Here is a 26,388-nt window from a genome sequence, read left to right on the forward strand (position 1 = left end):
CCCCATGCCCATTAAAGTAGCCAATACTTTAATGGGCATGGGCTACGTGTCGGGCATTTCTTATGGACTACAATGATAAGTATGATGATGAGGGAACGAATGTTGAAAACAAAGCTGAACTGCTGCATCATTTGCTTTCTCATCCCACACACCAGCTCAGATACTTTCACTTAGGGGGAAATTAGATATTGTTGGTAAGATGTAACAGCAGCTGATTCACAGAACATGAAAGAGCTGGAGCCGTGGAGAGTGAGGATGTGCTACCTTTCGAGACTGAGAAGGCTGCCCATGGCTTTGGGGTTGGGGGACCCGCAATGCCATAGGTACTCGACCGAAAGGAACATCACACCTCTGTACAGGCTTTGAGGTCAGTCCCTCGAGACATTTGGCAATTTACAGCTTTGACAATTTGCAAGAACATCACTGAAGTTTTTTTTGTAGGAATCAATGGAATGCAATGAAGCTGCTGTGCCCAAATTAGTTGCCGCATTTCCTACATTACAAGTGACTACACTTCAAAAAGCACTACCTTGGCTGTAAAGCGCTTTGTGATGTCAAGTGGTCGTGAAAGGAGTTATCTTAATGCAAGTCTTTCTTTCGTAGTCCTTGGATTGATGGCCATCCTATTGCTCTCCTCCATGTTGTTCTACCTCTAAAGCAGCTAGGGCCTCAGCTACTGTTCTTGACATTTTTACAAAGCAGCAAGGCATTTGCCTCCCGCACAAGCTGTTCATTCATTTGAATATCTTCTTTGAAGAGCTGAAGGTGGCCAAATGCTCATTCTACACGAGGACCTGGGAGTGGAATAGAGGATCGAGCTATGCTCAGATGAAGGGTGAAGAAAATAGCTTTCTTGGCTGAGGAGCGTGGGTACCTAAGATCTCAGAGGCCCATTTTGCAAAAGAGCAATGATTAGGGATGTGCAGACAGTAGAAAATTTCTACAACTATAGTTGGGGGTGAGGAGTCCACCACCAAAATAGTAGCAACCCGGTTGTGCCTGGGGTGAGGATTCCCTACACCGGGAGATCCTGCTGCTTTTGCTCACCTGGCGTATTACTGAAGGCTGGTACACCAAGTCAGTTGAGGGGTACCAGCCTCCAGCTAGGCAAATATGGGCCTCATCTTCAGGGTGCAGGTCAGGGAAGCAGCCCCATAGAAAGTGGAGCATTGTTTTGTCTTTCTTACAGAGGGACAAGGGAGATATGTTGAAGGTGGGGGGTGTAGGCAATGCCCCCATAGCAGGCAGGGGGGGGCGGGGAGGGGAAATTGAGATTTTCCAGTTGCCTAAGGCAGACAGATAATGGAAGTGCACCCAGCTGCCTTATGCAAGTGTGGTTTCCTCCCATTGATCCTACAAAAATGTAGTGGGCACCGGCTGGCAGTTATGGATTTTAGCCCTGTAATATTTAAACATACTATAGTGGGAGATTTCATATTGTTTAAAACACAAATTGATGCAATGATGCAGTATTCTTATAGGAAAATCACCTTGAGCTTCTGGTGCAGTATTTAATCCTAATTGAAATGGAGTTAAACACCACTAACCAGACACTCAGTTCCATTAACACATTTTTGAGTTCTGAAATAGTACATGGTCATGGATTGTTTGCTTTGATTGCTGGTACTATACATCAGAGATGACAGCCAAAGGAGTGGTGGAAGAATTCTGGACTGATTATGCCGATTTTGTGAACTGTGGGGCATTTTGGCTAACCACAAATACCTTCATCCTACATCACTCACATGTTAAATGACTGACTGATCTTAATCATAACTGTGACAGTTTATTACCTGAAGTACTAAAGGTTACTGCAGCAATTAGTTCTTACACAGCAGGTTTATTGCAGATACAGGCAGACTTTTAGTGGCATTATTTGATCACTTGATTACTGGAGAGAAAGCTGAATGAACTTGCATTCATATAGCTCAGGCTGTCCCAAGGCCTTAGTCCATGGATTAGTTTTTGAAGTTAAGGTCCTATTGTTATGTAGGAAAAACACTGTAACCAATTGCGTGCAGCAAAGGTCCCAGAAACAAAAAATCTGTTTTTAGGGGTGCTGATTGAGGAAGGAATGTTGGCTATAGAATAGTGCCATAATTTAAAAAAAACATACACGAGCAGGTAGATGGGATTTAATGTGTTATCCAAAAGGCAGCACCTCTGACAATGCTGCACTTCTTCAGTACTGCACTGCAGTGACATCCAATTATCCAAAGTGGGGCTTGAAACCATAATCTTCTAACTCAGAAGCAAGATGCTACCAACTAAGCCAAGCTGACACTATTGAGGAGTAGGCTTATTCCTCTAAGCAGGTGGTATATGTTGTTCTGTGTTAAGTTAAAGAAACATTATTTTACTAATCTGCAGGGCTATTGGCCACACTGGCAGAGTAAGTCCCCAGGCAGTGCTTTAGAGAGGCCAGAAGTAGCATCAGGACGTGCATCCAACAGGTCTTGGCCTTTGATGGTTGTTTCTTTGGGGACTTGTTTGAGACATAACTTCCATCTGCTCCAAAAATGGCCCGTGATGTCAGGAATTAACTCATCCTCAGCCTGATTTACGCAAAGCAGCCAGTTTGCCTCCATAGACAAGCCATTAAGCCAGAGGGTCCAGGCATAGGTCTTAGCCAAAAATGCAAGCATTACCAGAAAATCTCTCCCCCTTTACAAGGGAGCCGATTGGCCCTTCAACAAAAACTGTTGTGCCAGCAATGCCAATGATTCTGCAGTATTTACCCCTCAATATAACTGCTATTCTTTGTTTAAGGATCAACAGTTTGATTTGCTATCACTTTTTGGGGCATTCACTATGGTCCCCAATTTCAACATGCAAAGGCTGAAACACTTCATTTCAGAAAATCACAATTACAGCAGAGTACTTAAAATAGAACAATTTGCAGTAAGCAATCAGCTTGTGAGCAGTGCACTTCAGAAAGAAGTATTAACATTTCTATGGCAACTGAAATCAGACATATACTTGGGAAATACAAAGCACACATTCTTGCAGTATTGAACTGTCAGAGCCAATGCACACCCAAGTTTAATGTGTGGAAAATGTCAATAGACATGGTTGAGCATGCTTCTGTGGAGCTGGACTTTAGCCTGCACTGCCATGGCAATACATTTGTAGTGAAGTGAGGACAAGACCCATAAGGCTGGACTGAAGGAAGATAATTGGATGGTGGTAGTAAGGTCGGTGGTGATGAGGATTGCAGGACTTTTGGGTGTATTCAAGATGGGAGATGATGATTCATGTAAACACTCTTGGATGAGCTGCTTTCCAAGAGCTCTGACAGCTGGGGACACTGCTGGTTGATGTTGGTCCTGCTCTTCTTCCACCTCCTGCTGCCCAGGTAGTCCATCATTATGGAAAAGTTATGTAACATACAGCAGACAACTGCAAGTCTGGATACACGGTTAGGGCTGTACTGAAGAGCTCCTCCAGAACAGGCCAGGCAGCAGAATTGTTGCCATAAACAGTCTGCTCAATGACATTCCTGGTGGCTGCTGTACAGCTTTCGTTGTAGGTCAGCTCTACGTAGGTTCCTAACAGCAGTCATGAGCCATGACTGAAGGCGATCTCCCTTCTAGCCTGTGACCTTATGGTCTGCTTGGAATAAAGGTGGCACAAAGGAAAGTGCAGAATCAATGAATCATGCCAGGAATTCAGGCACAGATCTGCATGATGCTCTGGCTGTGATCACAAACAAGCTGGACGTCGATTGAGTGGAATCCCTTTCAATGAAGAAAGATGCCAGGATGGTGATAGAGAGCATGCAAAGCAATGTCGGTGCAGTCTACGGGACCTTGCACCCAGAGGAAGTCTCCAGTACAGGTGTAGCCTAATGCTCTCTTCTCCTACTTCGCTCTGTCAATTGGGAAAGAGAGGTAGGTGTTCCTCCTGGCAGAGAGAGCCGCGGTGACTTTCCTGTTACAACGGTGAAAAGAAAACTGGGAGATGCCACCTGCTGCAGTCAATTCCCCCCTCAACCTCCAGTAAATTATAGCTCTAGTTGTAATTTTTTCCATAGATCCCTGAAGGTAGCAGGCCAAGTAGATAAGGTGGCATACAGAATGCTTGCCTTTATTAGCCATGGCATAGAATACAAGAGCAGGGGGGTTATGCTTCAACTGTATAAAACACTAGTTAGGCCTCAACTAGAGTACTGCATGCAGTTCTGGTCACCACATTACAGGAAAGGTGCGATTGCACTAGAGAGGGTACAGAGGAGATTTACAAGGATGTTGCTGGGAGTAGAGAATATTAGCTATGAGGAAAGACTGGATAGGCTGAGTCTGTTTTCCTTGGAACAGAGGAGGCTGAGAGGAGACCTTATTGAGGTGTATAACATTATGAGGGGCATAGATAAAGTGGATAGAAAGGACCCATTTCCCTTAGCAGAGGGGTCAAAAACCAGGGGGCATAGATTTAAAGTAATTGGAGGAAGGTTTAGAGGGGACATTTCTTCACCCAGAGGGTTGTGGGGGTCTGGAACTCACTGCATGAAAGGGTGGTAGAGGCAGGGACCCTAACCACATTTAAAAAGTACTTGGATGTGCACTTGGGATGCTCTAACCTGCAGGGCTATGGACCAAGAGCTGGGAAGTGGGATTAGGCTGGATAGCTCTTTGTTGGCCGGTGCGGACACGATGGGCCGAAATGGCCTCCTTCCGTGCTGTAACTTTCTATGATTCTATAAATATAAAAAAGTCTCATGCTAGCCATATGATTGCCATTCTAGTTAATCTACATTGGATTTTTATCATAGTTCTGAAACACTTTCGATAATGGGGTATCAAAAGCTGCACTTCAACGAAAGCCTGAGTGATGTCTTGCAGAGATTCATCATTACTTCCTTGTATTTGATGTAAAACAAAAATAACCTAATCAACTAAGTGGTATTAAGAAAATTAGTATGATTTCACAAGCATTAAAAATGGAGAGCGCACTACATATTTTGGAAGCACAGCATTGCTTCAAACTGCAGGGTACAAATTTACCCAAACTTCATGGCGGAAGAGATCAACTAAAACCCTGCAATTACTTGGAGAGGATCAATACATTCTGCAACTTTAATTTCCAAATTCAAATAAAACTGTTGAGAAAAAGGTGAAACTTTTACCTTATACAATTGTACTATATATCCCGATCAGAGACTGCCCAGTAAACTACTGCAGACAATGCAGTGATGACCTCCAGTCACAACACTTTACAGCATCAGTAAGTTAACCATGACATTATTGAAAGTGCAACAGTTACTACCATAATTAGTAAAGCAATGCAAAAGTTATCAAACACAAGTCACATTAAGACAGACGATAGCACACCCCGTGGTAAAACCCCGTCAATTCACATTGCATCAGTTCCGTATGTATTGAAATTGGAAAGCTAAGAGTCTGGGGAAGGGCAAGGAGCTTCTACTGCTTAATGTAAATAAACCATTGCTTTAGTTCAAGAGATCATCATCAATACACCTCCATAGTGTCATTTTGTTACACGATATCGTGATTACACAGTTTTAAAGACACTGAAGAAACGATTATACATTCCTTGCAACTGAGCCTTTTAGCTACATCCACATCTGGAACAATGAAAAGTCTATAAATAAATGGTAGAATCTATAAACACCATGCAAATAAGTTAGTTCTAAACTGTGTAATTGTGTCCAAGTTTGTATCTGAACAAAATTTGATTTGTTCAACAGAAAGCAAAAAAAATGGAACATCAAACATGAAATACGTGGAGCGAAGTTTGAGAAGCAATAGGGTCAAAACTGACCGGTAACATGTCCAGGATTCGTATTTATAGTTTATATACATAGGTGCAACTTGGTGCCTTTCAAAAAGGTAGAATAACATTTTGAAGGGAGAGTAAAATTATGCTCTAAAATGTTGTTTAAAAATCAGATAAAATTCAAGTGGAACGGCATCCTTTGACAGGCAAGAAAACAAAGCCAATAAAATAAACGAAGTGATTTACTTCAGCACTCAAACCATTGATTAGTTAACTACAGGGGTTCGTTCTAGCTTGTAATCCTTCCTTATTTTCTGTAACTGCACATTTCTCAACACTGCAAAATGAGCTGGTTTGGCACAGGTGGCAGCTTTCAGTCCTCTATATACACGTATAAAAATGCACTGGCCTCCTCTGTACATGAACCAACACTCATGACACAAGCCCTGGATCTATAGTAGGGAGCTGCACTGCTGGTGCATAAATTATCAGAATTTGAATCAGTTATCTAGCTAGGTGTAGGATGATTTTTTAGATTGGCGAACAAGGGGAGAAAAAAAAAAGTGAACAAAGGTTAAAAAGTTATTTATAAAAAATGTTAACCCAGTTTCACTGGCAAACTAATTGAAACCAGGCACCATAACAGATGGCAGAGACAGGAAATACTACACAATGAAGACAATAAGTGTTCCATCAAGAGTGCTGCAAGCTCATAATGCAGCATTAATTTAAGTCAATAATTTGTCCATTCCCAGCAGTACAATATGGTCAGTCAATCGACTTCCGCTGAAAATATGAAGAGATCTTGCGCATTGAAGCTGGAGTCTGTAGAACAAAAAAATACAGCTTGTGAACTTTGCCAAACAAGCAACAATTTTGTTTTGATACCAACAGCGTGTACATGGAAGGGAAATTAATCAACACTTGTTTCACGCTTTGGTCACCAATTTAAATGGAGAGTGCCAATGGCATCAATGAATTGATCTGACTGAGGTGAGGCAGCTCAACGGTCAGCAGTCACTGACCCGGGGAGCTTTATTCACACGTGCGTGTGGTCAGACTTGAACAACGTTCATGCCATATTTTAACCAAAAAAAACTCAGGGCAGTTCATACACAGGTGAAATCAAACATTATTCAGCATTTGGTGGAGGTTATAAATACATCTCAGAACTCTTCATTAGTAATTTTCTCCAGGGGGCTGGGGGGAAAGAGAAAGAGAGGAAATGCAATAAAAAAAAAATCCAAGATAATTCTTTGAATGAGTGACTCAGCAAAAACAAAATAGGCATTTATTTTTTTTAAATAAAAGGGGTATTAATAGGAATTCTAAAATTTAGTGCTCAAAATTGAGAGATTTGGAAAGGAACATCAATACAGAGGGTATGAAATATGGACAAACAATGGAGGTATTCCCCCATGCAGGGCTACTAGGTTAAGAGCTTAAAATAGTAAACTGAAGAAAGAACACCCCATTGAAACAAAAACAACTGCAACTTTTGAAAATTGATCAAATTCAAAAGCCTGATTTGAGCATTGGAACCCCTGCAAGTTGCAACACATGGTTTGTTTATGAAGTTTATTTCATAATTACTATCCCATCAGTATTTTTGATTTCAAGAAGCAGTGCCCATTATTTTTTTTGTTTATGGGATGTGGGAGTCACTGGCAAGGCCAGCATTTATTGCCCATCCCTAAAAATAATCTAGTACACAGCGTTGCAGTCAATGACTTACCGGTGAGCCTGTTGTATTCCTTTCGTCCCTTTTCTTCGCAGTTGGACTCCGGGAGGCTGTAGGACTGTTGGATGATCTCCCCATCCGAACACCCATTTCAAGTTTCTGTTTCTCCCCCAGTTCTGCAAGCCAGTTTGGCTTTTGAGGAGAGCGGTTTTCTTTGTCCAGAATCTCTGGTCTCTGTTTGTATTGGAGCTTGCAGGAAGAGGAAGAAACCTCTAGGCCTGGACTGGGGAAAGAGCTTGCCAGAGAGAAGTTTTCCCCTGCGTTGCAATCACAACTTATCATCCCTTTATCTTCTGTACTTTCCATAGACGTGTTTTTCCTAATCTGCTCCTCTGAGCAACAGATATCAACTTTACATCTTTTAGAAATGGGACTGAGTTCTTCTGCAAACTTGCAGTCTTCATTTTTACTATTGTTCATTATTGCCCCACCACTGGTGTCCAATCTCCTTTTAACTTTCTTCTCTGAAACCTGGATGCTTTCAGCTGCAGAGACATTTTTTGATGGACTTTGTCCAACTGGGCCCAGCACCATCCTGGGTGAAGTATTGGGGGCACCGGAGAGACAGGCAGGAGTGCTGGGGCTCTTAACCATCCATTTCTTGATTGACGTTTTCCCAGAGGCAGAATTTGGTGAAGTAGAACTTGACTGAGCTAGCTGATGTGGTGTACAATTCTTGCCTGAGGAACTTTGAGCCACAGAGGTGGGTGTGCTGGAAGAGAGAGGCAGGTCTCCATTGACATTGGGGGCACATGCAGCTTGCTGTGGTGATGGCAGATCGGGACCTACCATCATTGATACTTTAGGAGGAGTATTGTGTATTGGTCGAATGACGGCATCTGTTAGAAGCAAGAGGTTAAAACTTACTAAGATTCACAACATTCAAAATTAATGTAGCAACTGCTATTAAAAGTTGCTAATTTATAAATTCTGATGGCAGCATGGTCATGTTAGAGAAAGCATCCTGGAATGTTAAGTACATAAACATAACATGCTGCATCTTTGTACAAAGTGTCTGCAAAATTTGCCTTCACTAGCACACCAATTCCTAACAAAACTCCAATTTGTTTAAAAACTTAGTTTATCCAGTTCTATACTCCTAAACGTTGCTGAACACAACACAGCAAGTTACACCAACCAGTCCCAATTTTTCATTGATTAGTTCACAGATGGTTCATTTCTGTGCAGCCAACCATGTCAAGCACTTCCCTCTCCATCATGACAGATAGTCATCTAAACACATTACAATCATGACTGGAAGATTCAAATCGCAAGCAGCTATGGGACTCAAAACCTGGAACACCTTCATTTGGAGGTGCTCATCATTATGATGTTCAATGGCCCATGAAGATATTTAATATATTCCTTTTTCTACTATTAATTAATATTGTATTTTCTGAAGTAAAAACATACAAAATGGAACAGTACAGCAGGTCAGACAGCATTTGAAGGAGAAAGACAGGTTAAATATTTGGGGTACAATGCTTTGTGTTCTGAAGGTTCACTGCCAAAACATTAACCTAGTTTAATGTGGGAAAATGTGAGGTTATCCACTTTGGTAGGAAAAATAAAAAAAGCAAATTATTTTTTAAATGGGGAGAGATTACAAAATGCTGAGGGACAGGAGGTCCTTGTACATGAATCGCAAAAAGTTAGCACGCAGGTACAGCAAGTAATTAGGAAGGCAAATGGAATGTTGGCCTTTATTGCAAAGGGAATGGAGTATAAAAGTAGGGAAGTCCTGTTACAACTGTACAGGGCATTGGTGAGACCACATCTGGAGTACTGCGTATAGTTTTGGTCTCCTTATTTAAAGGAAGGATATACTTGCATTGGAGGCAGTTCAGAGAAGGTTCACGAGGTTGATTCCAGAGATGAAGGGGTTGTCTTATGAAGAAAGGTTGAGCCTATACTCATTGGAGTTTAGAAGAATGAGAGGGGATCTTATTGAAACATGTAAGATTCTGAAGGGGCTTGACAGGGTAGATGCAGAGAGGATGTTTCCCCTCGTGGGGGAATCTAGAACTAGGGGACATAATTTCAGAATAAGGGGGCACCCATTTAAATTGGAAATGAGGAGGAATTTCTTCTCTCAGAGGGTCGTGAATGTTTGGAATTCTCTTCCCCAGAGAGCTGTGGAGGCCGGGTCATATATTTAAGGTGGAGACAGACAGATATTTGAGCTACAGGGGAGTCAAGGGTTATGGGGAGCAGGCAGGAAAGTGGAGTTGAGGCCAAGATCAGATCAGCCATGATCTTATTGAATAGTGGAGCATGCTCGAGGGGCCAAATCACCTACTCCTGCTCCTACGTCTTATGTTCTTATGTTTCTCTTTCACATGCTGAATGTCCGGTTTCTCTTTCACATGCTGAATGTCCGGTTATGTGTTACTGGCTGCCTTTATTTTTAGAAGTTTTGAAAACATTAGTTTTGTTTAGCACAACCTGCCCAAGAAGCATTACATAAAGAAAATGTATCATCCAGTCAGTGTTCCTTTGTTACGCAAGGGGTTGATTAATTGCATTTTGCAGCTCTGTGGTAATCTATACACTCGCACAGATCAAATCATGCTATTAACGTATACAAGACTATACCCACCAAAAGGCTAAGTCATGTGCTCCAGACTTTAGTGGGTCCAATATCTATTTTACCTTTCTCCAAATGCTTCTTCTGGCATGCAGACCCCACAAAATCCGACCTTGCCACACCCATTTTTCGATCGAGACGCCAGATTCGAACAGTATTATCATCAGAACAAGTGGCAATCTAAAGGAGGAGAGAGAAATGGAATTCAAATGCCAAACCACAAATGCTCGCAGCTGTGATGGATAGATTTACAGGAGGGGATTTGTGCAGAAGGTCCTCTTTTGAGAAGAAAACTACATTTATTTGTGTGCCTGAGCCTTACTGTAAATAATCTACCTTCATGTAGTTATACGTTTTATCTTTTAGAATGTAAACCCTTTCCAGCCTTTGAGGGATTTTTTTTGTTTACTAAAATAAGCCCATTGCTGATGAAGCAAAATTATAGAATGGTCACCCAAGATAATTACATTTCCTTAAAGACCAGATTACAGATGCAGCTACAAGCCCTGCTACCTCCAGACATGATTCAATCACACTTAGGAGTTTAATAGCGCTCATTAAGATTCTTCTTTAGGAGTGGTAAGGATTACTTGATCACAGTGCACACCAGCAGCACATCTTTAGTGAAATTTAGCAGAATCGCTTAGCTTTTCTAGACCACCCTCTATTGAGTGATATTAATGACCACCCTCTATTGAATAATGTGTAACTGTGTTACAGGGCCAATCTGAAGTTATTTATTTATAAAAAATAATTTGTTACACACTTAACAGAAATAAAAAAAGTTCATTTTTTCCAAAACAAATTGAATAAATATTCATGTTGATGATTTAACTTAAAATGGTAGCTTCAATTAAGCAGAATTTCTACTGTTCCTCCCTGGGCAAGTTCCCAAGCGGCACAGCCGGTTAACCAGTTGTCCTTTTTATCAGCACAATTTGGTCAGTGTCAGCACAGTGACAGACTTCACTCAACAACCTGGAGCAAATAAGTAGATTCTATGCCAAATTGACAGTGATCTCCCCTTTAAACACCTCCTGGAACAGATCAGAAGCACACACACTGACCTTTGTAAAGTCTGAAGGGCACCAGGACACAGAAGTCACCTCTTGGGAGTGCCCCTGGAGCATTGTTGGAGGATGGTGAGGATCAGAGACCTGAAATAACGAGGAATTGAAAATGAATTGATTTGCATTAAAGCTAGATAATTCAACAAGCCAAACATCATCTGCTGCAGTATAGCATCATGTTCAGCTCAATTAGGTCTCATTGATGCAATTATAAATCCCAGATTGCATTCAGGTGAAAGAAAGTCATAAGTGGGGCAAGTTCCAATGATACTGCTGCAGTTCAAACTCAAATTATTGTGAAGTTGTCATGAGCATGTAGTCACTGTGACTAAATGGTGCGGCACTTCAACCCTTCGACGCTAATCTCGATCCGAATGCTGCCAAACAGGCTCCAGTGCAGATTGAGATCACGAGGCAGACCGTGATACATCAGTGTAGCCCAAGTTTTAGTGGCAAGATGGAAATTTATGGCAATTCTTAACTCAAACATCCCTCATCTTGTGAGAGTAGGCTCATTTGGTCAGTTTATCCTAATGCAAGTTCACCCACTTTTAGCAGATGGTGAAAAGATACGTGTAACACGAGAGGTAGGATAGTTTCCAGACCCCATTAAAAGGAGACTACAGGGCAGTTTGGAGCTGATCTCGTGTGTGGATGTGGGGTGGGGTGTGTGTTGGGGGTGGGGTGTGTATGGTGTGGGGTGTGTATGGTGGAGGTAAGGTTTCCTACTCACCCATTTTACTCTGAAACTGCACAACTCACTGGATACAGCTGCGACGAGTTCATCATTTGCAATATATCCTCTTTCCCCAAGGTGAGGGAAGATCGTTGAAGACAAAAACAGTAGCATCGATTTAAAAGACTCACTCTCCTCGTGAAACAGGCAACTTTGAGCCAGAGGAAATCATTACAAATGAGCCAACTCCATAAATCTCATGTTTCTCTTTCTCAGTCTTTCAAAGAAACAATCACAGGAAAATTCCTAACCTCCTGCAACAGTTCTGCAGGCTTTCAATTTCCTGATGATGAGTCACCCTCCATTTCAGCACTAACACAGATGTGACAGTTAATAGATTGGCTGTTACAATGAACTCAAACATGAAAAATCTACCAAGAACAAATATGCAGTTTTACAGTGCAAGAGTGCTGGACACAAGATTAATTGAGAGAGACATTGCAGCAACTTACTCAAAGTAAGACCCTGAACTTTAACCTCAACCATACTAGGATTCAGTAAAGTGCTAAAAGATCCTGAACTGAATGCAACCCATCCCAATCTTATGCAGAATAATAATGGGTCTAGTCATTGTTATCAGTCCCCGCCACAAACTCCATTCCCTAGCCACTGACTCCATTCCTCTCCCCAACATCTGTCTGAGGCTGAACCACACTGTTCGCAACCTTGGTGTCATATATGACCCTGAAATGAGCTTCCGACCATATATCCACAGCATACCGAAGACTGCCTATTTCCACCTCTAACATCGCCCGCCTCCGCCCTGGCCTCAGCTGATCCGTTGCTGAAACCCTCATCCATGCCTTTGTTACCTCTAGACTCGACTATTCCAACGCACTCCTGGCTGGCCTCCCACATTCTACCCTACGTAAACTTGAGGTCATCCAAAACTTGGCTGCCCGTGTCCTAACTCGCACCAAGTCCCATTCGTCCATCACCCCTGTGCTCACTGACCTACATTGGCTCCCAGTTAAGCAGCGCCTCGATTTCAAAATTCTCATCTGTTTTCAAGTCCCTCCATGGCCTTACCCCTCCCCATCTCTGTAACCTCCTTCAGCCCCACCCCCCGCGATATCTGCACTCCTCTAATTCTGCCCTCTTGAGCGTCCCGGATTATAATCGCTCAACCATTGGTGGCCGTGCCTTCTGTTGCCTAGGCGCTAGACGCTCCTTAAAACCTACCTCTTTGACCAAGCTTTTGGTCACCTACACTAATTTCTCCTTATGTGGCTCGGTGTCAAATATTTTGTCTTATAATACTCCCGTGAAGTGCCTTGGGACATTTTACTATGTTAAAGGTGCTATATAATTACAAATTGTTGTTGTTGTCACATGCAACATCAAAATAATCCACCCAATTCATGGACCCTCTTACAGAATGTTCCTAGCCAAGATTCCTTGTCGATGCAGTTAGCTAATCTGCTTACTGCCAAAGTGGCGGCAGGGATACTGTAATGCACCTCAGCATCCCTAGGAATAGGAGGGCGAGGGAGCAGGCAAACGACTAGTTTCCCATACTTCATTATGATTCAGTAGTTTCTGCTGGAAATGAGTGTGCGCGCCTACTTTGGGTGATGACAGGATCAGGCTTGAATATGATGCCCCCGCTTTCCTCCCCCTTTCCTGCAATTGGACGAATAACTTGCTGACAAGCATCACACATGAATAATGAGCATTTAGGTAAGGTAGTGGGAGATCCATCAAACCACGTAGCAGTGTGAATCAGCACATTCAGGAAAGCAGAAAGTTGAAGAGGCAGAAGTGTACTTTTTTTTTTTAATTGCAAGAAACTGATATCTTGTGGCTTATACTAACTCAATGCAATTTATTTGCTTTCAGCACATCTGTACCACGTTCAAGAAGGGGGAAGGGAAGAGGAGAAGCTTTTTAATGTGACATTGGATTGTAATAACTCAACTGTTTCTGCTTGGCCTAAGTGCTTTTTGATGCATATTGAAGAGTATAGCATTAACAGGCACTTTGGCTTGGTGCACCTGCTTCCACTTTTAACTGCACAGCAGTCACTCACCTTCCAGATGTAGGCGTTCTGGTCAGTGGACCCACTGAGGAGGAATTGATCATCCAGACTAAGACTGGCCTTAATATAAAAGGTGGAGTTCTGGTGACCACTGAATGTTGCCACTATATAAAAGAGAGAGAGGAGAGCAATCAGTAAAAGGAAGACAAAGAAATGCCATGAATGAAGATCTAACCTGGGCTTGGTGCAACTTAAGTGTCAGATTTTAGGCCTTAAAATGTTGGAAATTTAAAAACATGCAGAGTAGATCAAGAAGCTCAAGAATGATAATGCTACTTATTTCTATACTTATAGTCCCCATTAGTTCACATTCTGCATCAGTGGCATAAAGTCTCTAATTGTTATCTTGACTGTGATTTGGAACTTGGTGGTAAATGGAGCAAGTCACATTCAGGCTAAACGAAGTGGTCAATTCAAGTGGAGTAAAAAAAAACAGACATTCGAGGAATGTCCATTACATTATAGCTCATTGAGCTGTGCCCATATTTCCTCACACAGGTATGTTCTAATCTCATGCAGTCAAGGCAAATTAAGCTTTTCACAGGGAATGTGGTTCACAAAATAGAAGTCCTTCACACTGGGGAGGATCTTGCAAGCTTTAATGTAGTCAGCTACAGACCTGGAACACATCTCCAGCTCATTCCCTCAGCCAGAGAGTACACGAGACATAGGGAGACTTCAGGAAAGGCAGGTTTAAAAAAATAACCTCCCTGTACACTTTGCCTCAAGGTCCACCACCTCAGTTACCACTTTGGAAAGTTGTTTCTCCTGCCGATGACGAGTCTAAGGCTGTAAGGCAGGTGAACGTAAAAGATCACACTTTCCAAAGAGCGGAGGAGTTATCCCCATGTCCTTGTCAACTTTTATCCCTCAACCAACAGTAAAACAGATTATCTAGTGATTTATCTCAGTTCTGTATGTGGGACCTTGCTGTATGTAAATTGGCTGCCGTGTTTCCCTACATTACAACAGTGACTACACTTCAGAAAGTACTTCATTGGCTGTAAAGCACTTTGGGGCATCCCGAGGTCCTGAAAGGCGCTATATAAATGCAAGTTCTTTCTTTTGTATTCACATTACAACTGTCGTCTTGGTGTGCAGCGGTTTCACTTTGCATCAATGCGACAACTATAGTGCAAACCCGAAGTTAGTGCCCAAACGGAGTTCTGAGTGCAGTAGTGTGAGCCCGGCTGAAGGAAAGTCTCAACTCACCTTTATTCCAGTCAGTTTGGACTGACCAAATTTATATTACAAATTCTTAGTTTTACACCAACACTAGTTGTAGTGTAAATGTAGCTTATGCATTACTCGGAGTTAAGTTATTCATCAGAATCTTTAAGCAAGGTCTACAGTGGGGTTGTGGATATAATAAAATCATAATAATGGCATCTACATAGCACCTTTCACATGTCAAAACACTTCACACATTCAATTATTTTTTTAAAGTATAGGCAAGTTGGAAATATTAAAGGGTGCATATATAGATTTTATAGAAAAAAATCTAGTTCAGATTTTTAAAAGTGCTCGATGATGGAAAAAATATAGAAAAATTTACATACATTATGGCCACTAAATAAAAGAAAAATGCTCTTCCCCTCCCCCTCACCACAAGTGTAACAGATTGTCCGTCCTTTACTTACCTGGTACAGTTTTCAGGCCAGTCACATTAAACAGGTAAATGTTATCATCAGTGCAGTTTGCAAAAAGATTGGAGCCTTTTGAGTCCAAGACAAGGCTGGAGTATCCTACAAAATGCAGAAATGGAAATTTCCAAATCATTTTAGGGTATGGATAAAAATCTAATTTATACACAGCCAAAAACTAACTTTATGACAACTGCATCAACTAATGCAAGGGCCGAGCTCAAGTATTCTAAACAAATCCTCTATATTTTTTACATGCAGACCAGGACATGACAGTTTAAAATATTCAGTGTCTCATGACATTAAGTACTTAAGTATTTTACTTTTACAGTACTTGCTTGCTTCCTGCCACTGCTATTTGATGACACCTGGTCAGAGTAGGTCATGCACCATTTCCTCTGCTCCTTCAGGGGAATAATGCTGCATTCAATGGCAGATTCCTAACCACAGATCAGAATCCTCAACCATCTCCCAAAGCTGCATGGCACAGTGAAAGAATATGTACCTAGCTTCCGTGAGCTGGTTCCTGGATAAGGGAAGGACTGGACTGGCACAGGATCTTGGTGATGGATGGTGTAGTTCTTCCTCAAATCCCACACTTTGATGACACTGGAAAATAAATAGAACCCATTTTTACAGATGTGATAAATGCTCTAAATAAATGTCAGCCTTGGCTCAGTGGTAGCACCCTCGTCAAGAGTCAAAAAGGCATGGGTTCAAGTCCCACGACAGAAACTTGAGCACATAATCTAGACTGATACTTCAGCACAGAACTGAGGGAGTGCTGCACTGTTGGTGGTGCTGTCTTTCAAATGAGACATCAAACCAACGTCTGCACAGATCCCATGGCACTATTCGAAGAGCAAGGGAGTTTTCCCCAGTGTCCTGGCCAACATTTATCCCTCAAACATCACTAAAACAGATGATCGGGTCATTGATCTAATGGTTTAGATTCACCCCCACTAAGCAGAGATATTATGTGATCTCTGCACCATGCACTTGGCCCCTCCTTACCCCTCCAGATGCACACACTCCCGCACCGAGCAGAAATATAGTGGATGCCCCCTTCCCCACTGAACAGTACATGGGTGTTTGGAGCCAACCTTCTCCCCATCTCACACCGACCATTGTTTTGATCAAAGCCTACACACCTAAGCTGAGCACCTCTCCACATACCCTACACCAACCATTACTTAGGTGATCGGTGTGCCCCCACCCGCATCGTTTGTGACTGGAAACCACCCGCATCACCTCACCCCACCCTCCCACTGAGCATCAGTGAGCTGATTGGAGCCAATCCCTCGAAAATTCTTTTCACCATCCTGCTCCTCATCCTTTTCTCTCTCCTTCCTCTCTTTGCCACATCCCTGCTTCCACTCACCCTTTTCTTGCTCCATTTCTTTTTCCCCTACCCTCTAACCCCGTTTGACCTGAAATCTGCATTTATTCTCCACAACCCATGTATACCACAGGAAATTGATTAGTATATTAAAAAAAACCACGGAGGAGGAGTGTAACAAGGCCACCTCCCTCCCTCAGGCTTTTAATTGCAACCCACACTTTTCAACAAAGCTTTGGTACTCATTTTGGTGAGTAGGAGATTGAAGCAGTGGTCTAAAATACAACCAGCAGAACAAATATTGATAAATCTGAGAAAGAGTGCGCGAGAAAAAAAAAAGGAAAAAGGAACAGACAGAAAGAGAAAAATCATGATTGATTGAATTACCAGGAAGTTAGAAGAAATGTATTTTATTTAAAAAAAGATAAACTGGGGTCAGGAAGAATGAGAACTGCCAGTGTAACGAAGCAATTGTTATTTTTACTCATTTGGCAACGCAGCTCCCATGCCCATTCGCACTTACCCATCCACTGCCCCCGCAGAGATCAGAGTGTTCTCATCTCGAAAAATCACCACCGTCACACTCTGCTGAAAATCCTGTGGAGAATAAGAGACAACTCAGCACATGCAACAATCCTGACCATTATGATCAGGCAGCTATGGAAGCCCAGCCACTGAAGGAGCAGTGATCAGAACACAGAACTAATGTGAAAAGCAGTCATACCACAGAAGGAGCAAGTCCCCGTGCAGCCGGCCGTCGTTTCTTCTGTTTCGGGGGAGTCTGCTTGGCCTGAGTGTTGTGAGCACCAGTAATTTGCTTCACTTGTCTGTAAAATCCATCTAAACAGAAGCAAGTCTATGAATAACTTTCAAACTTAGGACAGTCTCCTCTTCCCACCCCCCACCTCTCTCCTGGAGGAACTCATTTACCCAAATGGCCACTCTTCATGCCTGAATCTAGATCGTGAGAATCGGCAATCACTTAGACCCGGGCTTGGGGAGGGGGTGGAGAGGAGAACATCACAACCAAAACACAAAGGTAGTACGATAGCAAAATACCGCGGACACTGGAAATCCGAAATAACAGAAAATGCTGGAAAAACTCAGCAGGCCAGGCAACATCCATGGAGAGAGAAATAGAGTCAACGTTTCAGGTCGAAACCCTTTGTCAAGACTGACGAAGACGTCTTGACGAAGGGTTTCGACCTGAAACGTTGACTATTTCTCTCTCCACGGATGTTGCCTGGCCTGCTGAGTTTTTCCAGCATTTTCTGTTGTTATTACAGAAAGGTAGTACCTTGACCACCTCATGAGACCAGGGATCTCACCTTTACGTTCTGTATGGCTCAGTTCCACACTTACATACTGCAGAATTATATAGCAGGGAACATTTTGTACATTAAAAAGGCAACCTCCCTATCAGGACTCCATCTATTTTATAAAAGTTAGAGAATTGTACTTTTAAACTGGTTTTAAATGCAATAAATTTGTTTAAAAAGAGTCACTGGTAACATCATTTGGGTGCTGCTGTGAAGGAAATGCCAAGTCTGACTACAAAGAATGGAACTGACATTAGTAAATAAACATATTACTGTAGCATGGCTTCAGTGTCCGCTGTGTATGGCCATTCTGCCCCCGAAACAGGTCACTGACCTTTAGTCAATATGCCAATGAGGTCAACATCTGCTCAGTGTGCACAAAGTGCTTACCAAAATGTAACAAAAACATTTCAACACAGATTGATCCCCAATGTTTTTACTTTACACTATGGCACAATTTTGTTTAATGTCACTTTTTTCTGATTAAGGAATATTTCAATAACCTGACAACACAATCAGTTAACTTTTCAGTCTGAACACCAAGGGCTGCAGAAGTGCTGGGATCACTGATATATTCCACAGTTTATCAAGTTACGCTTGCATCATTAACAATCTCAGGAACGCATCCAAGATGGGAGGCAAAAACTTGCCATAAAAAGCTGTTGAAAAGTGACTCATTTTGTTAAAATGTGTGTAACAAATGAAAGTAGAGGGGAACACGAAAGGAAGAACCTGCACCCGACCCACACTGGGAACACCTGCATCTAGGCCACTGGTTTAAAAAGAGAAGTAATTAGATCATAGAATCGAACAGCACAGAAAGAGGCCTTCTGGCCCTTCATGCCTGTGCCGGCTGTTTGAAAGAACTATCCAATTAGGCCTAGTCCCCTGCTCTTTCCCCATGGCCCTGCAAATGTTTCCTTACTTAGGTGAGCCCCTGTTTCACCACTTCACCTGTAGAATTGTTTCTACAAAGAAGAAAATGAAAAGTAAACTATATACCAAAAAACAGATCACATGAACCTGAAAACTCTGCAATCCACAAGCTTTGCATTAAGCTATGGAGAGTTCACATGCAGCTAAATTGCAATTATCTGATGTACAGTGATTTCATGACATTTTGTATTTTTCTTAAAAAGATGTTGAGAAGTGTTCTTTTCAGAGAAGTCATATTACTGCAATGCAACACATGAATTATCTGACCTAGTTTACAAGTGAAAAATTCAAAAGTTCTTAATGTGAATTTTACAAGCAAGATAAGAGATCAGTTCAAAGAACAAAAATGATCTCGCAACCAATGTCAGCATCAAGCACTTCCAAGCTGTGAATAACAAAGCCAGGTGCAGACAAAAACTCCTTCTGCTCTTTATAGCTTGATTTTCAACTTCAAAAAAAGCTCACCCCTACTGCAATCAATCATTTTTCTGTTTCGCATACCAGCAATCCATATGTGGCTTTCTGAAGGAGCATTGTGCTTGAATTAGAAACCTTTTGTGCCACACTCACTGCAAACTGGATTCAGATTGTCTGAACTCATTTCAAATGAAACCCTTTCAGCCAGCAAAAAGGAGTCCAAGAGGTAACTATCACATGTTCAGAAAATCATTTACAGCACTTTGTTGAAATGGTTACCCTCAAAATGCATATTGACAATCGGAAGACTAGAAGGAACTGAATCTAGTCAACAGTAATTGCGACAGGGACCGCTCTCTATTTAATCACACCACTCTATTTTCAAGTAGGGCCTCAATTTCTCCAACTTCCCTCCCCCACCCCACCTGTCTGGATTGACAGGTACTAGAAAGGATTTGATTGTGGGTGTCATTTTTCTGGAAAGAAGCTGGACTGCTTTTGAAGAGACCACTAGTCTATCAGCAACTAACACTGAGTAACCAGCGTCCATATTCTGAAATTCCAATCTTACTTGCAATATATCAGGGAAGAGGTCTCAATAGGGGAGGGGGGGATAAATGATTAATGCCTCTGTTTCTCATGTGTCTCTCTCGGGCTATTACATACTTTCAGTGGTAGGGGCTTGGGGGAAACATGCACTGCAAAATGATGCAAATGACGGAGACTCAAGATTATGGGAGGAAATGAAAATAGGGTTAAACAAAAAAAGTGATAGTAAACGTTTCCGAATCAGAAACGTTTACTATGACCCCAAAACACAATTCATTGAACATTTCAGACACTTTACAAAATTTGTTCACGTAACTGCTTTTAAGGAACCCATACCTTTCTTACTGCAGCGAGTGTCCCAGACCATTATATTGCCATCTCTTCCACCCGTGCAAAATACAGCTTAAAAAAAAGGGAATAAAATGAAAATCTTTTTTCTTTATAATTAAAGCTCTACAAATTATACAATTAGATATGGTACCTTTTTCCTGCTTTCCAAATGACACAGACTTGAGGCTGCACTGGTGGCCTTTAAATGCACCAAGGAGTTCATTCACTTTCACATCCCAGAGTTTTGCAGTCTGATCGCCTGAAGCTGTAACCTACAAAACACATACAAAAAGCACAAATATTAAACAGCACAATCATCACACGCTTGCTTGTTAAAGAAATGTACAAGGAAAACAGAGTACTTACTAATTTTGGCTCTCCAGGAACCCAAGCAAGGTCAAACACTGCATTGTTGTGAGCCAGCCATGCTGAAAATAGAAAAATCTAATTTAGAGACTAAAGACCAGGATAGAAAACATGTTGTCACTGGGCTCTCAGTACAACAGAATTGTGGGCAAATACAATGTCCACTTAAACTGCAAAAAACGTGCAACAATACATTATAGATTTTGTCCTTCCAAAATTAGGTTAAGTCCAGAGCATTAGGGTGAAGTACCAGTGGTTACAGGTCTGACACTGGTAGTGTGATTTGGGGGGGTGGGGGTAATTCGAAGAGATGTTAAAAATTTCACCAAGAACAGTATCATATATGGGGGTGGGAGGGAGATTTCCACTGTTTGCTATTTATAGTGGTTATAATTAATGCATTTAATATTTCACTATTATAATAATACATGGCAGAAATCTCACCCTTAAAGCATTCTGGTATCATTATGCTAAACAGGCCTAGGGATCACCATGTGTCACGTCACATAGAGACACTTTACATGAAACTGTAATGAAGTTATCAGTTGGATAGTTTTTAACCATAAAGTTGAAATTATTAAAATCGCCACATTAGTACTTAATGTTTGCTCGAGATTCTTAGCCAGTGGTGTTTCAATATGAATGACGTTTGGCATTCAGCTGTTTACTTGTTCCTGAACCTAGCTGGGAGGGCAACAAGAAAGAGAATTTCTGCTCAATGCCTAATGCAGGAAACATTTTGCAATGTAAGCATGGTAATGCAGGACAAAGGAGATACTATACATGGGGGTTTAAAGCCCCTGTATCTTTGCCCGAGGCCGGTGGGCCGTGCACCACTACTGAGCACGAATGCACCCAATTTCACAGCTCAGATCACCAACTTAGTGCAATGGGAGGAAAAACTGCTCCACACCACTGTCTTGGCGCTGAGTCAGTGCTCCAAGATGTGGCTAATTTGATGGGCTAAATAACTCCTTTAAAATGGAAACAGAAGAAAAAGGCTGTAGGTGGAAACAATATAAATGAACATTTTATTGCTTATATAATGACCATGAATGAAGACACTTTTGTATGCTAGACATTTTGGTTTGCTGGTTTCACAGCCCGGTAATCTATATTTTTTCACCGCATATTTTGTAAAAACAGGAAGCAGGTTATCCCAGTTTATTGAGCTGTATCTGCTCTACAACTGAATACATGTAATACATGTATTCTAGAATAAAGACCAATCAAGATGATCCACAATTGAGGTTGTCATACATGAACTATGTAAGGAGTGGGGCATGATGAGTTTTAAGGCTTTTTCTCATTCTAAACTTTGTTAAAGGGACCGTGTTACTCCTACCACTATATTACAGCAATTAGATTTTGCGTGCAACACTAGACCATTTACATAAATTCTAAATGACATGTAGATTTAACTGAAGTGGGAAAAAAGCTCTCCTACATATAGAGGTACAATAGGGACTGAGCGGGAATCTAGATAGTGCCCGTGAAAGATATATTGGCATCGCATTAAAAGCGCTCTCACAATTACCTCCTTACCAGATGTGTGTTAATAAAACAGTGATGAATCATTTTATAAATTAAATGTTTAGCTTCTTGACATGACCAAGATTTAGACACACCCCTTTCAAAAAATATTGCAAGCAAACACACAAAATCTTGGCACACCTCGAAAAGTTGTGTCCTCCTTATTGCGGCATTCTGTATCATACAGCCTGACTACACCTTCTTCATTTACTACTGCAAGGACTCGATGCAACTGCTCTGCTGTAAAGTAATCATGTTAAAAAAATCAGTCAACACATCAGCAATATCTTAATTTGCACTCAGTCCTTTTTACATGGAAAAAGCAATACTAAATTACATGAGAGAGAAAACCAGGAAGGGATCTTCCAATTTTATATTAACATATATTAGGATTTAATTCCACCCCTTTTTTGCAGGATTGTCTTTGTACAATGTTATGCAGCTTCTTCTAGCTGGACGGGCAGATGTCAACTCCAATGCCAATCAAAACAGTTCTCAACTGAAGTGCGTACCTTAAATAAATTACACCTTTGGGCCTTACAGCTGACAGATTGCAGTGTCAGAAGCGCTACAACTCAAACTACGCACCACATTTTGAATGTCCAATTGGTTCACGTGCGTTAATACTCAAATGTAATCAAAGACATGTACTTGAATCACTGATGCATTTTAAATCAGATTATGTAGTTAATTCTGCCTCATTATTCCCATCAACAACAACTTGCATTCTGTGTATTGTTGAATAACATCTCAGAGGCACTAGTTGTTTGCTTTGGATAATCAGGCTGTAACTTCAGGTATGTGGCACTCAAACTTGCAGCTTCCAACTACAGAATTGCAAATTGTATCGAGACCCCAAACTAATGCCTACTCTCAACCATCGAAAGAGATGCACGGCACAGAACAACTTTTAAATTAAAATTAAAGAGATGCAATAGGTGTGTATGGCCTCCTTCTGTGCTGTAAATTTCTATGGTTCTATGTATGCAGTCAGTCTTCATTACAAGCCCTGGATAGGTCAATTTACCTGTAGACCACAAGCAGCCAAAAGGAGGAACTGGTACCCCGAGGTCTCCATACGAAGTGTGTTCATCCTGTCGATTACATTGGTAATATTGCAGCAAGGTCTCCAAGGGGTAGCTGTGAGGCTCTAATGGGAAAGATGAAATTATATTGAAACTGATGGAAAAGCAACAAACAAATGTTTGAATAACTTACTACAACTTTCTTTTGTATCAGATATCCCACACATACAAGTTTACAACAGTCTGTACAGAAATTAAGCATGAAGAAAACAGTATCCAAAAGGAAATTTGAAGAAAAATCCTTTACCAAGTTATTGAGTTGTATTTTTGTTTGACTTCACTCCTTCTCCCAAACATCAGCCAGCCATCACTAAGAGCCATACTCAAGTGGCCATTACTCATGCATGAGCCATGAGGGCATCACAGCTGAACCCAATGCTGTCCTCATCCAACATTCACACTTTTCAGCAGGAGTCACTCAGAGAAATCAGGAAAAGCAACCCATATTATTTTTCTCCAGGCCCAGAGTCGATCGTAGCACCCTTAGTGCACCTCTGCTAAGAGATGATGTGGGCCCTTCCTGATTTGTGTGGCTCAGTTCCAGTTCAAATCAGGTGGCACGTACACTACCTATGGGGGAGTAGTTTTAATTTTGACAAATAAAAGCAATTACATATTGGACTTTCTGCACAACATGGCATCTCAATTTGAATTTTTCCTCCAGCTTCATTCTGCGCTATTAAATAAATTGTGAGCTGAAAGGCAAAAAGCAGATCGCGGCACAAATCACAAATTGTTTTGTTAAAGGAACATACAAAAATGACCATCAGAAAAAGACTAGCTGTTCCATCGAGCCTGACCTATACCGTTATGGTGCAACATCATAGTCCCCAACGCTCCCCATCCACCAACAACCACGTAATTATCAAAAGCATCCATCTCTGATAGAAAGTTTACGACTTAAAATGTAATTTATAATAGCGATGAAAAGTACAAATGATTTGCGACAACTCCTAACTTAGAACCATAGAGCACAATAGGAGGCCATTCAGCCCATCGCACCTGTGCCAGCTCTTTGAAAGAGCTATCCAATTAGACTCACTTCCCTGCACTTTCCCCATAGTCCTTTTCAAGTACATATCCAATTCCCTTTTTGAAAGTTACTATTGAATTTATTTCCACCACCTTTTCAAGTATCCATTCCAAATCGTAACAAATCACTGTGCAAAAACTATTTACCTCAGCTCCTTTTGCCAATTATCTTAAATCTCTGTCCTTTGATTACTGACCTACTGCCAGTGGACAGTTTCTCCTTATCAAAAGCCCTCATAATTTTATTAAATCTCCCGTTAACCTTCTCTGCTCTAAGGAGAGCAAATAGGGGAAAGCCCGGGGGGGGGGGGGGAGAACTAGCTGAAGTGCTCTTGCAGAGAGCCGGCACGGGCTCGGATGGCCTCCTATGTGTAATCATTCTGATTCTATTCTAATCACAGTTTCTTTCATCTCTTTAGTTTAAAAAAAAAGTATTTTGTAGTAGGTTAAAATATACAATTTCCTAGCAGTGTAGAAGCTAAAATTGGTATCTCCCATTCAAACAGGCTACATCTATAGCCCAATCAAACTCATTCAAAAATAGCCAGCCGGACCCTGGTTATCTCATGTAACTAAATAACAGCTTCACCAACTCCTCAATGTTCATGGTCTACAGAGCAGTAACACCTGCCCTCCTGTATGCTTCAGAGACGTGGACCACGTACAGCAGGCACCTCAAAGCACTGGAGAGGTACCACCAACGCTGCCTCCGCAAGATCCTGCAAATCCATTGGCAGGATAGGCGCACCAATGTCAGTGTTCTCGCTCAGGCCAACATCCCTAGCATCGAAGCTTTGACCACGCTCGATCAGCTCCGATGGATGGGCCACATCGTCTGCATGCCCAATACGAGACTCCCAAAACAAGCGCTCTACTCGGAGCTCCGGCACGGCAAGAGAGCCCCAGGTGGGCAGAGGAAACGCTTCAAGGACACCCTCAAAGCCTCCTTGGAGAAGCATCCGGGAAGGCGCCGAATACCTCGAGTCTCTTCGCCGGGAGCAAGCGGAAGCCAAGCGCAAAACAACGGAAGGAGCGCACGTCAACCCAAGCACCCCACCCGCCCCTTCAACCACCGTCTGCCCCACCTGCGACAGGGACTGTAGGTCCTGCATTGGACTCGGCAGTCATGAGAACTAATTTTTAGTTTGGAAGCAAGTCATCCTCGGTTCCGAGACTGCCTAAGAAGAATGATGGCTGAGACGCAGTAAGGCGCACTGTAGATCGTCAGAAAATAACCTTTCTCGTTTAAAGCCAGTAACAAATGAGACCAATATCGTAAATAAAATAACACTGCAGTTATTTTAAACCTGCATATTGCAATATATGTAAGAAGTCACATAACACCAGGTTATCGTCCAACACCAGGACTATAACCTGGTGTTGTGTGACTTCTTACATTTGTCCACCCCAGTCCAACTCCGGCATCTCCACACTATTGCAATATAGCTAGGCAGCCGCCCTGAATTTTACTGCCACATGCACTTCAAGCAACTACACTTCAGGAAGTTTGTACCTTTAAAAATCAATAATCGAAACACATGGAAGGCGAGATTATTTTATACTCAAATGTAACAAAACGGCTCAGGGCACTTACGGAAACATTCTGATTAATTAATAAATATAAACAAAGCAGGGCTACAGAAAACGTTACAAACACGTCCTGATTTTTTTTAAATAAAAAAGCTACAGCACCCCTTGATGGGATAACTCAAGAGTAGTCTCTCACCCCGCTTTTTGTTGCAAACTCTGCTATTGAGCACAGCGCGGAACAGCATCTTTAGACTTAGGGCGGCTAGAATTCTGGAGCTAAACTCCCGCGCGCTCCACTCTGTAATCAACCTCCCGCCAAATAGACGTCACGCACGCTGATTGGTCCGCGGCCGCCGTGCGGAAGCGCGTCAGTAACTCGCTGGCGGCTGGGCCGTCATTTC

General features: G+C 41.9%; 1 protein-coding gene across 1 annotated transcript; it reads right to left on the minus strand.

Moving 5' to 3' along the window:
- Window positions 1–1,766: 1,766 nt before the first annotated feature.
- On the minus strand, window positions 1,767–26,326 carry dtl (denticleless E3 ubiquitin protein ligase adapter). The gene is made up of 15 exons (XM_085981266.1): window positions 26,184–26,326; window positions 23,368–23,490; window positions 22,482–22,580; window positions 20,808–20,869; window positions 20,593–20,713; window positions 20,448–20,513; window positions 17,615–17,730; window positions 17,414–17,487; window positions 16,057–16,160; window positions 15,549–15,653; window positions 13,900–14,012; window positions 11,132–11,221; window positions 10,130–10,244; window positions 7,472–8,316; window positions 1,767–6,561 (listed from the first exon to the last, which is right to left on the minus strand). The coding sequence occupies exons 1-15, from the start codon at window positions 26,230–26,232 to the stop codon at window positions 6,505–6,507; spliced, it is 2,139 nt and encodes a 712-aa protein (XP_085837392.1). The 5' UTR covers window positions 26,233–26,326; the 3' UTR covers window positions 1,767–6,504.
- Between the last annotated feature and the right edge of the window lie 62 nt (window positions 26,327–26,388).

The sequence above is a fragment of the Somniosus microcephalus genome, chromosome 3 (assembly GCF_052327205.1).
Source record: "Somniosus microcephalus isolate GS21.2 chromosome 3, FLI_Smic_1.0, whole genome shotgun sequence".
NCBI classification, from domain to species: domain Eukaryota; kingdom Metazoa; phylum Chordata; class Chondrichthyes; order Squaliformes; family Somniosidae; genus Somniosus; species Somniosus microcephalus.

Bases quoted from the DNA above. Each gene is read 5' to 3' on its own strand.
- dtl (XM_085981266.1), bottom strand. From the start codon at position 26,232: ATGCTGTTCCGCGCTGTGCTCAATAGCAGAGTTTGCAACAAAAAGCGG. The intron at 23,491-26,183 runs GTGAGAGACTAC...CTTTCCCATTAG, and splicing joins AGTTTGCAACAAAAAGCGGG to AGCCTCACAGCTACCCCTTG. The intron at 20,514-20,592 runs GTACCATATCTA...CTTTTTTTTAAG, and splicing joins ATTTGGAAAGCAGGAAAAAG to CTGTATTTTGCACGGGTGGA.